At 38.8% G+C, this 15,857-nt stretch overlaps 1 protein-coding gene across 1 annotated transcript; it reads left to right on the top strand.

Annotated features, from left to right (window-relative positions):
- The first annotated feature begins 1,194 nt into the window (after positions 1 to 1,194).
- Positions 1,195 to 3,126, top strand: sox4b (SRY-box transcription factor 4b). Its single transcript, XM_057341128.1, has one exon. The coding sequence runs from the start codon at positions 1,750 to 1,752 to the stop codon at positions 2,884 to 2,886; it is 1,137 nt and encodes a 378-aa protein (XP_057197111.1). The 5' UTR covers positions 1,195 to 1,749; the 3' UTR covers positions 2,887 to 3,126.
- The last annotated feature ends 12,731 nt before the right edge of the window (positions 3,127 to 15,857 follow it).

The following is a 15,857-nucleotide window of genomic DNA, read 5'->3' as shown; positions in this document are numbered from 1 at the left end:
GATATTCTCGTCATGGCCCCAAAATGTCTCCTTTAAACGTTTTGTGGCTGATTTACAGTCAAGTAAATGTGAAGTGACAGTCCCATTATTCTTTAAAACCTGATCTTAAGCCTGTATTTTGGGTAAACAATATCAAGGATGTAAAGCAACCCGTTAAGAAATAATCGGATGGGCGTAATGTAATTCTTTGACAAAGATACAGTCTGTTGCATTAAAACAAAACGTGTCCCTTGACTCCACTCTGCCATCTAGCGTCACCCTCATTCAGCCGTTTTGCTCAAAGTAGATTTGGACCAGTGCCCAGACTCTTGTAGGGCTAAATAACAACTGTGCAAACCGAATATGTTAACATTCTAACAGGCTCGTTTATGACTTCTAGGTTGTAGCCCAGTTTAAAACATGCCGTCTTGCCATCTCCACGCAGCACAATTACGCATTGGTGCTGCATGGAAGGGGGATGCAAACTTCCCGAGCAATCAAGCAGTTCTTATGTTAGCCTATATATGTAGGCAGATTGTTGCTTTGCATTTGCTTTAGTTTGAATATGAATACTACTGCTCTTGCTTTTTCTGTTTAGGGGTTTAGGGCGTGCGCTCTTTGACAAAAGGACCGCCCGTAAAATGAGCAGCTCCGCCTATCTCCGATTCAGACAGAACATTAATGTGCATAGACTCGAGACAGGGACTCAGTTACACAGGTAGCTCTGCGATTAACTTCTTGAGCTTAAGAAATAGTTAATGGACAGCACATATTGATAGGCGATGGATAAATGCGCACTGTAATAAACAAAACCGTCAATATAAAACTATGGTTAAATGTATATAAAATAAATGTTGTTGTACAATATTTATATTTCAATCATTTTATATACAAAATATTTCAATGATTTATTTTTATATAAAACAATTAAAATATAAACTGCCAGAAAACATTTAGCAGCATGCTTTCCGACCTCAAAACAGTCCGTGTTTCTGTTTCAAAGCATCGGACACACAGCACTACATCGCACCTCCCTGCTCGACTAGCAGAAAATGAGATATACATTACACATACGTGTGTACCTTTAAAACTAAGTTTATCGTGTATACTGGAATGAGGTCAGAGCCAAAGCTCCTCATTGCACGCGCTGATTATTATTAGATTCCTTTTTCGACCAATGAACCGAGAGTGGGTGTGTTTTGGCGCATGGAAGGCTAGAGACAGTTGCTGATTGGCTGGGAGCTGTTGCTATTATACCTTTGGAAACGGATAAAGCTGCACGAAGCAGAATAGAAGTCTGTTGAAACTTACAGACTGCGTATAAGCGACGGAGCCTTTTGCTAGTAGTACACCCTGGTTTTCCCGCATGGTTTGAACAGGGGAAGGATATGCAGACGGAGTTAGTCATCTTCAGAAACTTGAACAGGGCTTTGCTGCACCGCAGCGCACACACTGACACTGTGTACTCGCACAGCTCCGCTCATGTAAAAACTTTCAACTGCTCATCGACTGTTACAACATTTTATTACTGGATGCACGGACACTGTGGAAATTGGACACTGTATTAGCTCGTTGAGTTACATGAAAAAGCCCCGAACCAGAACTTTACTCACGCAAAGCAACAGCACTGAACAAGGTTGAAAGCGGGTTTTCCGTGGTTCAGCCAGCCGTCTTGGCTCTCCTCAGGACTACTATCTGTCGCACATCACACTGAGTTTTCTTTAGCGACACGTTGGACTCGAGAGGGCTATCTCTCAGACTGTTGTAGCAATGGTGCAGAAAACGAGCAGCACGGAAAATCCAGAGGCGCTGTTTGCTGGGGAGTCCTCGGATTCCGGCGCACTGGAGCTGGACATGGCTTCTTCACCGACCCCCGGTTCCACGGCATCCGGGGGTGACAAGCTTGACCCAGGCTGGTGCAAAACCCCCAGCGGTCACATCAAGAGACCGATGAACGCGTTCATGGTGTGGTCGCAAATCGAAAGGCGCAAAATTATGGAGCAGTCGCCGGACATGCACAACGCGGAGATCTCTAAGAGACTTGGCAAGCGCTGGAAGCTGTTGAAAGACAGCGACAAGATTCCCTTCATCCGAGAGGCGGAGCGGCTCAGGCTCAAGCACATGGCAGACTACCCCGACTACAAGTACCGGCCGAGAAAAAAGGTGAAGTCATGCGGCTCCAAACCGGGCGAGAAGGGAGAGAAGATCAGCGGGAGCAGCTGCGCAAGCGCCGGTTCGAAACCGTCCTCGAGAAAGAGCGGAAGCCCCAAATCAACAAGCAAACCCCACAAGATCGTTCTGGCGAGCGCCAAGGCTGCCTTTCCCGAGCAGGGACCCGCGGATCACCACTCTCTTTACAAATCCAAGTCAGTATCAGCTTCCAAGCAAATGCCTGACAAGAAGACGAAGCGGGTTTACATTTTCGGAGGCAACAGCGGCTTAAGTCAGTCTTCGGCAGCTGTGCCCGCCAGTCCAACATTGAGCAGCTCCGCCGAGTCCAGCGATCCCCTCAGCCTGTACGAGGACGGCGCGACTAGCGGGAAGGAGGGCGCCGATTCCCCCAGCAGCTCGACATCGGACCGCCACAGGTACACCAGCATGCGGGCTTCTTCACCCACTCCGTCCGCTTCGCACTCATCCGCCTCGTCCCAGTTCTCCTCTTCTTCGGACGAGGAACTCGACGACGACATGCTGGACATAAATCCGAGCCCAGGTTTTGACAGCATGTCACTGGGAAGCATCGGCTCCTCGGTGCTGGACAGAGACTTTGACATGCATTTTGAATCCGGGGCTTCTCATTTCGAATTCCCTGACTACTGCACCCCTGAAGTGAGCGAAATGATTTCGGGGGACTGGTTAGAGTCGACCATTTCAAACTTGGTGTTCACTGCTCACGTATTGAACTAGGAAAAAGTTCAGGAAATACGTCCGAGGAAGAAATTTAAACAAAAAGGGATAGCAGACAAGTGTGTTTGTAAAATGAGCCACCATGTGACAGGTCCCGCCTGAAAGACAGCGGCAAAGCGCTGATAAACAAAAGCTAGAACGCTTTCGTTGAACGTTGACAGGACGGAAAAGTGCAACATTTTGTCGCGAGAGGGCTGAAGTCATTTTGCCGCGTTTGGCACGAGACAAGAGGAAGAAATTGCCGAGGAGTGACTGAGGTCCTACTGAGAAAATGCGAAACGATAAAACGGAAAGTGAACTGGAACTGGGAAACTGTGATTGATTTGCACGTACATGAAGACTGGCTTAAGTCGTCTGTTTTAATCATTTGTACTTAAAAAAGAGACTTTTAAGAACTTTATTGATGCGCCTTGTGAACTTCATTGCTTAAGAGGTACTGACATATAGGCTGTGTTGGGCTGTTTGTCACCATCGCGGATTTATAAACAAGGTGGGTTTACGAAAGACAAAGCATTTTTACAAAAAGATAAAAGAAAAAAAAAGAAACGCATGTTACATGTCCTCTCTTGTATTGAGATTTCTGTAAGACTGTCGAACAGTTAAACTAGCGTTAGGGTATTTAAATGGATAGATGGCGCTATGTTTGATTTCCTACTCACAGGAAAAAAAATCACCAGCTGTTTTCATTCTTAACTTCAGGATTCAAACACAAACTCAAATCTGTGCTGAACTTTATATACTCGACAATTCAGGACCAAAACTCTTTAAGTTGTTTGTTTCCGGAGGTATTGAGAAATACTGTTAAGTTGTCATGGTTGTTTGCTTTTCTGTGTTCTTCAGATGCCATTTTTATATGGATGTATTTATATACCGGCCAAACAGTTTGTCTTATTTTTATGTTCTCCCGTATCAGTCTGTCTCCTTCTCCGAAGAAGGGCTAGAGTTTTAATCTTTGTTTTTTTATATTTAAATGTAGACTTTTGACACTTAAAGAGAGGAAACGTTTGATTATTTTCTCAGTGTATTTTTGTACAAATATATATAAAACGGGGAAGGGTGTTGATCGGTGTAAACCGCTGTTCGGATTTCTTAATTTTAATAGCCAGGTGGGTCGGTGGTCTCTGAATCGAGCCCCTGTTTCATGTTTACAGTCTCAATCTGCAGGCGTTTTAAAGACACACAGACACGCACGCACGCACACACACACACACACACACACAGACGCACGCACCCCCCCACACACACACGCACACGCACACACTCCAAACCCAGTTCAAGCCGACATGTGCTTCGTTTCTACATTTCCTCCTCTGATCGTGCCGAATTAAACAGATTGTAGCTTTAAAACGATCGATTTTCTTGACGTTTTATATATCGAGAAACCACTGGATGGACATATTCAAATGGTCGATTTGAGTTTCGCGATGATTATGTACTGCGTTCCTCATTGTATTTGAATATTTAATCTTTTCTACTTGTCAGATAAGTATAGGTAATTGTTTTAGTATCTTAAGGCATGGTAAATAGATTTGTATTTCCGATTCAGGTTTATAGCTGTTGTGTTAAAAAAAGGAAGAAAAAAGAAAAATCATCTTTGTACAGCTGTAACATGAGCAAACAGATTGTGTGTTTATGTATGTTGTTGCGCTTTATCTCGACAGGCACTAGAATCTTTATACGTCCTTGCTTAGCCTACTTAATTTCAAGATGGTTGTTAAGGATTTTATATATACATTTGAAATATATTAACTTTATTTTCATCCATTCTGTGCAATATGCTGTGTAGAAATATTGTTTTGTCTAATCATGCCACAACACATTTTGAGGGGAAATCTCATGCCAGCTTATCGTGTCAAGTCACTGCCTGTCAGATTGTTCATATGCTCTTGTACAGAACTTTTTCATAAAGGAAAATAAACTCAGCTGGAACTGAACCCTAAACACTGCTCTGTTGACTCACTTTCTCATTTGCATAAGTGGGCGTGTCGGTCTGTGCTCCAGATAAACCGTCTGCCTTGTCTGTTTGGACTTGCAAAACACATTAAATATCTCAACGAATTTTTACACTCACGTAAAGCCTAAACTGTATGATCTCTAACATCCTCTCATTTTATGAACAATATGTAAATGTCTATAGGCCAACGTGTGATACTAGGTCTGTGCCTGTCACAGTTATTTAACCTGTGCTCCAGATACACTCTGTATCTGAATGCACACACCAACACATCTCTACAAAACGCACTGCAAGTTGATACATGTGGCTTCGTGCACTCAGTGACTGGCTGTCTCGTAGACTGCACCTCCCCCTTACCCAGACACAGTCTGGGCTCTTAAAGAGGGGGATGGGCTGCTAGGGCCCTCCAGCACCAAAGACAACCTAGTATCATTTTGACTGCTATTATATTCCTTTTATACTCTATGAGGTTGACTTATAACAGGACCCAGGTGAGTGATGTCATTATATGTGATCAGACTTACAAATGCATATGAACAAATAATGCTTATAAACTGAATGCACCTACAAAAGCAGCTAGGGCTTTGCTGAGTGTCCAGTCCAGTATAATATCTTTTTTTGTACATTCTGTGCACATTCCTCTCGCTGGTAGTGTGGGAGTTATCACAGTGCCCAAAGAACAACTCAGCAGGGGGCTTCGGCCAGATCTCTTCTGGAGAGGGAGGGGTGTCAGACAAGAAGAGGAGAGAAACCTGCCTGCCTGTGTTTTGCAGTGCTGCAAAGAAAAAGAAGGCAGGGAAAGAAAGCATGTATGCCCTGTGCAGTTTTTGCGTGGGTGTATTCATTGTCTTCTAGGCAGCACATTGTATTTGTGTATCCTCCATAAAAAGAAAAAAGGTTTATCTTTCATAAGACACTTCCTGGCAGCGGCTAGAGTGTAAAATGGGACAGGTACCAGTTTCTCATTTTTATAACCTTACAAAATGACAGCAGGGATCTCACAGGTTTACAGTATCTTCGATGATGCATAACCAAATATAGGCCTTAAAACATTTTAACCAGTTCTGTTGTAGACGTGAGAATAGATGTAAGATTTGCTCTTGCTTCTGCTAGTGGAAATTATAATACTGGTTACTGGTGTGTGAATTATCGTTCACTTTTTTACTGCTTTTGTTTCCTTCTTTTTTCAAGTCACTGGCAGGTTGGGAGAGACATTCTTTGGATGCAGTCTTTAATCTTAAAAATATTGTGTGTTTGTATCACTATCAACAACTGGCTTATGAAAAGACAGTGATAAAACAATGGCCAATTACATAATATATGGAATATAAAAAGAAATATGTGAAATTCTCTCTTTTCATGTTAACATTTCGTGAGGCTTAAACTGTTTTTTATTTTTATATATTTTTTAATGTAGTTCCAATACTGAGAATTGTTTTTTAATGCATTTTATTCATGTTTGTAGTTTGTTATGTTTTATGCAATGTTGTATGCATGTAAACAAGTAGCCTTAAACTAAAGTAAAATTGATTTCCAAATGGTGCAGATACAGCTGTATGGTGATCTAAAATTGCACTCATTAAAACACGGGACTCTGTGACATTGAAATATTTAAATCTTAACTGGCGGACTCCCCCCCCATCAACCCTTTTGAAATACGGTTTACATTTGCATCTTAAATGAAGGTTGGATAAGTTTCAACCACAGTTTGTTCCATCCAGAACTGTTCCACATTCAACAGAATGTAACAATATACTTGGTTCTAGATTATTTAGCCCTAATCCAACCAAGTAAAGCTGATGTGAAAAAGCAGAATTTCACAAGATATTTATAAAATATCACCCGTAGTGTGTACTGTGAGTGGCACATAAATAATGTCAGTGATGAAAATGAGATGCACGTAACATTATTCTTATGGAATTAACATAAGGTAATAACGATAACAATAAGACAGGTTTTACGTGACTGTGTTTTACCCTTAATTATTTACACTATGTTATTATTGATTCTTTTTATCAAAAAGTGTGCATTGTGGCTCCAGGAGTGTTTTTTTCTCAAAGGAGTAAAATGTAAAGACACACAAGTATCTAAGCCAAGAAAGCTTCATTGCGTACATTGTGTTACATGTTGAGACCAGTGTATTGCTCACTTCCCAATTATATTTGAATTACAAAAATAACAAATGGCAGTATAATGAACCCAATATATAAAAAATTATACATTATCAATGGTTGATTTGCTGCCATTAAGTATGGAAATGAAAGAGCAGGCCTTCTGAGCAAAAGACATGTTACTGTTATTCACACATTGTTCTGTATGACACTTAAGTTAGGTTGAATTTGTTATGTTGATATTTGTGTCAGTCAGTGACATTTTATCTGCAACTCTTTATCTCTAATATTAAATATGATAAAACAGTGTGCTGAAACTAGTTATAGTGACAGTGATATAGTTCCAAGAATTTGTAACAGCACAAGGTGCATCAAGTTTGTTTGTGAGAGTAAAATTTACAAGCGTGCATAAAATAGCAGTTGCTATATTTCTTATTGGTTTTGAGCTGTATTTAAACAAAAAATCTGTTTTCTTGATATTTTTGTAATTTAATGCAATTACGTTCATACATTTTAAGCATAAGCATTTTGTCCGCTTTTGGAAAATGTAGGATTTAAATTTTAGTTAAACCTTTAAAACCCAGAGGGCGACTTTATAATTTGCACATCGAATCTTTCACAGTTTTCTATTGTTCTTATAATTAAAAAAACAAAGTGGGACCACTAGTGCATGGTCCTGTTCGTTCCTTTCCTGTCAATGCAAAGATTTTATTTTGTTTATGAAGTGGGCATGTCATATACACAGGAGCTACTGTAACACGTGGTGGCCATGACACACAGGCTGACATCATAGCAGAAATGGTGTGTTTTTTTGTGAAGTTTAACGAGTGAGATTTAGGTTTTATAATAATGTGTGCTGAATATTTATTTAATGTGTGCACAAATCCAGATCCAGATCTGGTTATAATATACAACAATTAATTCAACTCTATGACGTTTTAACTTAGGCCTATACTATTCACTGTAAATACTTTGAATTAGGCTACTTAAAACAAGTGCAGTACCAAAACCTAAAAAAAAATGTAATACGTTAAAAATATAATACAAAAAAAAAACCTCGATGTCATGGTGCAGACTCTTGAACTGACAGAGTTCTTTGACAAAAAAAAGAAAACGAAAATATAGCTCACTTTGTGTTACAACACGTTTGTACTGCAAATCCTTTAGGAATAGAACTGGGTTGCAATTTGGACCCAAATGTGCACGTTTGCAGTTTGAGCCTAAAAAGACTTTAAAGATGTTTGTACCATCCAGGTCAACAAAAATAACTAATTTGTTGATTTGTCGGATAACTACAAGAAGTCCAGTAACTTGCTCTCTGTGTTGTTATTTAGTTATATGTAGAGGGCGGGACTCGAACTGAAATGAACAAGGCGCGGCCAAGAACCCCCTTCACACGTGTAGACAAAGGGACCCATCAACACAACCTAAATATGCACTCTAAAAGTTTTTCTGTGGACGCGACTTTACGCCAAGACCTCGCAAAATGCTCAGGTGAGTTACTTGCATTCGCTCATGATACTGGTTTCAATCCCAAATACATTTCGTCTTTGAATTTTATATTTTAAAGTTCTCTAAGAGTTGGTACGTCAGCTCGCAAAGTTGAACACAAAGAGGAGCGTTCCTTTGTTCAGCGGGGCGCTTTGAAGGCGACTCTACATGCACAACTTAAATAAGAAGATGAAATAGCGAAACACTTGATGGCAAAACCGAAAGGATCTATTTCGTTGAAAAAGCTTGAAAGTTATTTTGCACTTTTGTGTCATGTGGGACTGTAAGGATGACGCAGGAAGACAAAGCTGTCAAAAGTTGATTGGCGAAGGAAGTTGAGCGAAAATTACGCACGAGAAGTATTGCGTTTTGTTTTCGACAAATTTCGTAACAAACTAACACTATGCATTGTTTTTTTTTACTATCTATCTTATAGTGTATAATTGCAGTCTGAAATCTCGTGATGGATATCTTCAATTATCTGACCAAGGATACCTATTGATACATTTCGCATACTTTCACATCTTCTTATGCATTAAATCGTTCACTATTAATGCATTTGACGTTTTGGTGCCACTTTTGATCACTTCTGATCGCAGGATTGATGCATATTTAACATTAAATGTCTTGATTGCGTGAAAGAGCAACAGGTATGAGCAGTCGCTCTTAGTCCTTTGTTAACTTAGAAAGACACGATGGAGTTTCTTTGTTCTGCTGCTGCCAAATACAGAATATGGATGCAGGTTAAAATAAATTATTCTTTTGTTGCTTAAACACCCCATGTTTAATAATAATTTTGCAGTTGACCTGCAAAAGTTTGTTTAAACAATATATTGCGAAAAACACCTTATGACAATGTTTCTGTAACTTACTGCCAAAAATCTTTGCTCCTCTGATAAAGTCATTTATTTTTTATGAACGAATAGCTTTAATATTGTTAATTAAAAATACTTCGTTAAAATACACCATTACTACAGCACTTTTCCAGAGTTTCCAAGAAGGACATCATCTACATGCAGGTTTTAATAAACTGGCTATCATATATTTGAGTGTTTATGCATCCTCTTCTCATAATGTGCACGTTATTACGGATAATAAACACTATTTATAGGCCTACATACTCTTGATGTGACTTTGAATGATTGCATATGTTAAGTAGTTCTGGACACACCGTTCACAAACTTTTTACATAATTTATAAAATATTTTGTCATCATTTGTGCTGATATTAAGATTAATTCATAAGATAATAATACACAATGCATGGCAGACCAGTTTTAACTATTAACTTAAATAAAACAATGACACATGCTAATGCAATAATGTATGAAAATAAAAAGCTTTTAAATGAATAAACAGTTTTTTTTGTTGCTCAGACTGTTTAAAATTTACAGATGTTAAACTACAAGAGGGCCCATTTGCAAAGTCTTAAATAATCGACATACATTTGTAATTATTAAAACCTTGCAAAGGTTTAGTTTAGCATTTCTACTTTTTCTGTGGCTAATACTAAAGAGAGAACTCAACTGCTTTAAATAATATATATCTGTGTAGCTCTTCAAATCATATTATTTATGTTATAGGCCACATTCAGCTTTGGGATTATGGAGAATGGATCGCAACTGTTGTCAACGGACAAGCTTGTACGGATACTTGAACGAACTTTTATTATTTCTCTTTAGTGGAATATAACTCTTCTTTGGGATTATTTGGCTGTGTATAATGAGAATGGACGCCCTGACATAAACCAAAGGTAAGTCTGAAACGCTTTTGGTAACTTTTATAAAGCTTCAAATAATAAGGCATAAGAAAATATATGAATGTACAGTAATTACTAAAGTCAAGTCTGTTATTATTGTTAATGAGCGTGTTATCACACTTTGTTATCTCAGTATAGTAATACAGACAGAGAGATTTCTGCGATTAGTTATTTGTACATTAGGCATTGTCGTGGCTTCCTAAATTAAACTTTAACTCAGCACTTTTGCTTAGCATTTATTTATTTATTTGCGGGATACTTTGAGTCTGTGACGGTCAATCGCAATTCATTGACAGATAGGCTACATAGGCATTTCATACGAGGGTGATCAGATTTCGATAAACCACGTGTTGTTGTTATTAGTATTACTGTTATTCTTATAAACAGCCATTAGAGGGTTTTCATTCAGTGAAAAGGGGCTTGTGGAGCAGTTTTTTCAGCAAGTGTGGCGCTGGACAGCGTCTCTAAGACTGGCCAGATTGCGGGAGTCGAGTCTAAACCAACCATGAAAAAACATTTACAGCGGCATTGCAGCAATTTCTTTCATTAAATGAAAGTTTGGGATGAGTAAACCTATCATTTCCCCCTAACTCTTTACGACAAGTCTAGGATAGAGTGAGCTCAGACTGCGTCGGAGCCAGCCAAGCATTTCGCCTCACGGCGTCTCTCCACCATGATGTCATTAGTCTCTGGTATGATGTCATTAGCAGCCAATCAAACGCGAGCGGTAATAGTGCGAGCCAATGAAACAAGAGCGATACGGCCCCACCTACCGCATCCCTGCAGCGTTCGGCCGCACGTTTTGTCCATGTTGGAGGTCGTAGCTCTGAAATGAAGTAATGAAGAGAAAACCAGACACAATTGACATGAACATTTCTCTTAAAATAATTCAGTCCCATATGCTTGATGTGCGGTCTTAAATGGTTCGTTTTAAAAACCAATGTTGGATTAGGTGCATAAAAAAAAGTCTAAATATAACACAAAGAAAAGCCTGTGAACATTATAATGAAAACGCAAATTTAAAAGCAATCTCTCAAAACAAGTATTTATCAGAAATGCAGCATTACGAGGACAACTTTTCTCCATTTCCAGTCAACACACAGCAGTGGTGATGTTATTCTTTGTACCATACTAGCATATGGTGCCGTTAGGTCAGGATGATTGGATTGTGACCCTTTTTTATTTGTATCGACACTATTGAATAACCAACAGAGAGCAGAGTCTGATGTACATCTGTGGCTCGGGTTATACAGTTTACAGTCTAGGCGTAAAAAGATCTCTCAGCTCTTGTGTTTTTCTTTCGCGTTTTTCCCTATTCACACCCTTTCTGCATATCAATGTGCTTTGGAAAAGCTCCACATTTAGACTTGCATTACTAATTGTCCTGACAGTCTACCTTCTCACTGCCTGTGGGGGTCAGCCTGCAAAATAAAGTAGAATATCAGGCTTAGTTTTATTTTCAGCGCCTGCCGTTCACAGATAAGTGAAAATGTTCTGTCTGAGCACTACATCGTATCCAGCAACAAGAACTCACAACTTTTATTGTGTTTTTTTTTGGAGTGATTAGTTATCAGTTATACTTTTGCAGTTTTATGTTATTATGAAAAAACTGCTGGGGCCTTAAATATTTTTAGTTCAAAAGCTTTTGAAACATTTCATGCTTGACATAGGCCTATCCACTGGTGTAATGCAAATTAGTACAAACTATTCAGCAAAACAGCATTCACGATAAAAAGACGAATGCTATTATGTACAATTTTTGCATTTGAATACATAAAAGAAAATCAGAAACTGGGAAATTCTGTGAACTGTTTTTTTTTCTACATCCACACTCCCCTCTGCTGGGTCAGTGTCAGAATCTAGCCAAGTTCACAATCATCTGCTGATGCAAACGGCAATCCTATCAGAGAGTAGAACAGACCACTCATTCACACAGGTTGAACCGTGTTGAGAGTTCAGGAGGAACATAAGTACACCACAGCTCTTTACTCAGAAAGTGGAGAGAGATATAGAAACAGATCGAGACATACGCGTGGGAAGCATGTTGTTCGCTCTTCCAGCGATTCGCCTGTAGGTCACTCATCCTTGAATGCATGTGTAATGAATCGGGAATCCATAGGCCATAGGCTGACACACCTCAGAGAGTTGAGATTAGTCATTATTACTTAAAACAAGAATGAAATGCGAGGAGAGTGAGATCTTCCAATGACCTCAGAGTGACCATGTGAAAAAGACACACATTACACCTAACAGAGTACAGGAATTCAAATGAATCCTTGACCTTTTGTCAATGCATTGGTACATCTGTCAAAGGGTGACACCAGTGGCATTGCTAGGCCGTTTTTAGGGGAGCTAAAGCCCCACTAAAGTTCTAGTTTAGCCCCCCTAAAATATTGTGAGTAATAATGTAATCTGTACAAGAATTCGAGATCACTTTATAGGCCCCTATAAAACTCTTATTATGAAAACCGCGTTAGGCTGCGTTATTTAGCGCATTCTTTAGTTCACAGCAGCACATTGGATTGAACCATAGTTGCCAAGTCCGCTTAAAATACGCGACCTTGGGCTTCTTTTTCTGTCAAGTCGCGTTGAAAAAAAAACACTTGTTGCGGGTTGCGGGTTTTGGGGCTTATTTGAAAAAATATGGTTGCTTATTCTGAACCTGACAAGCAACTTTGTTTCTTTACATCTATGGTCGCTGTTTTGTTCAATCCATTAACACTGTCTGCTCGAAGGTAGGCTTTTTGTACTACATGCGGCAGAGCATAACATCACAGCACTGCGAGAGCTATTTGAAAGCATACAGAGACGTCTACTGTCGAATCACTCTCGCGGTACTATGATGTCACGCGCCGATTGGTCTGCGCGGCGCCGCAGGAGGTCACATAACCTATCTAAGCAAGTAAAACAACAGAGAAGCCAAGAATGTTACAGTGGTCTCTTCACGTAATCATCGGTGCTCTTTGGATAATCGGAGGTAAATATACTAAACAGATGAAATATTCACTTAAAGATAAAAATCATTTTATAACCGGGCTACATCATTAAACATGTTAAAAGTGTAGATCTGCGCGTTTGGCTACACAGCGTTATTCAAGCCTAAGCACGTGTGAATAGCGTAATTTGTCCTCAAACACACCGCCTCCTTTCCCCTACCAACTAAACTAAATGTATTACATCTGTCACGATTAGAATGAAATGTGAAAATGAACGAAACGTTCAGATCTGATCACGGTGCAGCAAAGGGGTAGGGAGGGATGACCCTATTTATTAGGCTATGAGGTAAACATCAAACATTTTTATTGTATTAAATAAATGTATTGATCATTGCAGAATATAATTAAAAAAGTATACATCAAATGTATGTTAACGCTCTGTTACAGCTACGTTAAGTGGTCATTATATCTTCTCCTTTTCCATCTCTCCAGGCCTATACTGCTCACATCAGAGATTTGCAATTAATTTTTGTAAAATAATTTATGTTTTGTGTTTTTCAAACAGGGTAGTGTTAGTTTAAAATGACCCAGGCTCGTTCATTAATAATAAATAATTGATAATAAATTACATTGATGATCATGAATAATGTTGGGCTTGTTTTTGGAGCTGCATTTGCTTATTTGTCTTGCTAAAGTTGGCAACACTGGAGTGAACGTCATAATCAGAGTAACGTTACAAGGTGTGTGCATTAACATGACATCTGCATTTTTGCCATTCTTTGTTATAAATGCATCTTAATATGGTGCGGGAGCGATACAAGACCCTTTCCCATAACGTTAGTTGTTTACGTTACCTCCAGCAAAATGAAAGCACTTCGATCACACCAGTGACGGCATACTTTAGAAAACGATCATGATGATATTGTAGCGCACAGAAGTGTGTCATTCATGATGATGTGCTGTTTGATTTTTCTGCACCTAAGTTATAGAGAGTTGACGGTAGTTTTGACAGACCCGGAAAGACGATGGGCAGATAGAGCTACGTTACTGTAGTTAAACCTGGTGCGGCTGTGTTATTCATTGTTCTGAGTTCCGAGGAAACAAAAGTGTACCTAGAAGCTCTTTGTCTTTTTTCAGACGCTTCAGTATTTTTATTATTAATTTAAAACATATTGTGGATGTAATAGATGAACACGCAGTCATGCACAGGAGTGACAGCGCTCGTGCTAATCAGAGTGAATGGCAGAGAAACATATCAAGTTATTCCTACAAAATAATGATTCAGCAGTTGATTGTGACATTTATTATATGGATTTGTGGCTGTTGTTGTCACTTAGAATTATAAATGTTGCAGATTGACTGATTAATGTGATATTCATTTGAATAACAATAACTTGTCTTAATGCTTTTCTGCATATTCTTTCTTAATTATTTATTTTAGTAATGTATACAGTATGTGGTGCTTATAGTGTGGCTATATATATATATATATATATATATATCCTCATTGGAGGCTGAGCCCCCCTAATATTGAAAACCTAGAATCGCCCCTGGGTGACACTGAGGATTGTAAATGATGTCATTCAAAGCAGGTGTTAACAACGTTTATAATCTTTGTCTAGTTGACTCTTTGCTAGGTGTTGTTCGCTCAGACATGCTTTATGAAAGGTTTATTAGGAATACATGTCAGATTGCTGCGTTTGTACTTGAATTAATGTCAACATTATAAGTATACATTTTCCTTGAAGTCCTTACTGATATTTTGAATTTTTATTGGGCCTTGTCAGTGACTGTGTCACTTACTAAACTTCATCTTAAAAATGAATTATAGTGATAGATCACCAAAAGCTGAAAATTCTTTCAGTATTTAGTCATTGTCATGTCATTTCAAACCTTTATGATTTACTTTCTCTGCTGAACACAAAAGAAGATAGAAGACACTGGCCATCATTGACTTCCATTGTTTGAACACCAAACCACCGAGACATTTCTCAAAATATCTTCTTTTGTGTTTTTGCAGAAGAGCCAGGTTTTGAACCACACGAGGCTGAATAAATGACGACAGAATTTTCATGTTGGGGTGAACTATCCCTTTAGGTAAAAAAAGTCAGAATGTGAAAAAATGCCATGTATGTCCTCTCTGGGTAACTTGTGTCACTATTACAAGTCGCCAAGCAACATTTTAGCCAGTTTTAAATAATCACTGTAAAATCAAAAACACACTGAACTTCCATAGACTTGGAAAACTGCGTCTAGCAATGTGGCAGAAACAGGACCGCAAAGTAGTCTGAGCCCCCTGACTGTATTTTGCTCAGGGCTCCATACATTAAAGGGCTAGTTCACCCAAAAATGAAAATTCTGTCATCATTTACTCACCTTTGAGTTGTTCCAAATCTATGTAAATGTCTTTGTTCCGATGAACACAGAGAAAGATATTTGGAAGAATGCTTATAACCAGACAGATTTAGTCCCCCACTGACTACCAAATACTTTATCATAGGGCTGGGCGATATGGCAAAAAAGTAAACTTGATAGTTTTTTTCTATATTGATCGATAACGATATTTATTTCGATATATATTTAATTTAAAAACTGTATTTGAAATAATCTATTTTAAATACAGTTTATTAACAAAAGTTAACCTTTAACCAGTTAAAATTAAATTAAATTAATGTTGCAACACAGAGGATGTTAGGCCATGAACAACATGTACCAGTTCAT

This window comes from Triplophysa rosa, linkage group LG8, assembly GCF_024868665.1.
Source record: "Triplophysa rosa linkage group LG8, Trosa_1v2, whole genome shotgun sequence".
NCBI classification, from domain to species: domain Eukaryota; kingdom Metazoa; phylum Chordata; class Actinopteri; order Cypriniformes; family Nemacheilidae; genus Triplophysa; species Triplophysa rosa.
Note: the sequence above shows the minus strand (reverse complement) of the source record. Positions and strands in the feature narration are given on the sequence as shown.

Excerpts from the sequence above, each read along its gene's own strand:
- sox4b (XM_057341128.1), top strand. The coding sequence starts at position 1,750 with ATGGTGCAGAAAACGAGCAGCACGGAAAATCCAGAGGCGCTGTTTGCT.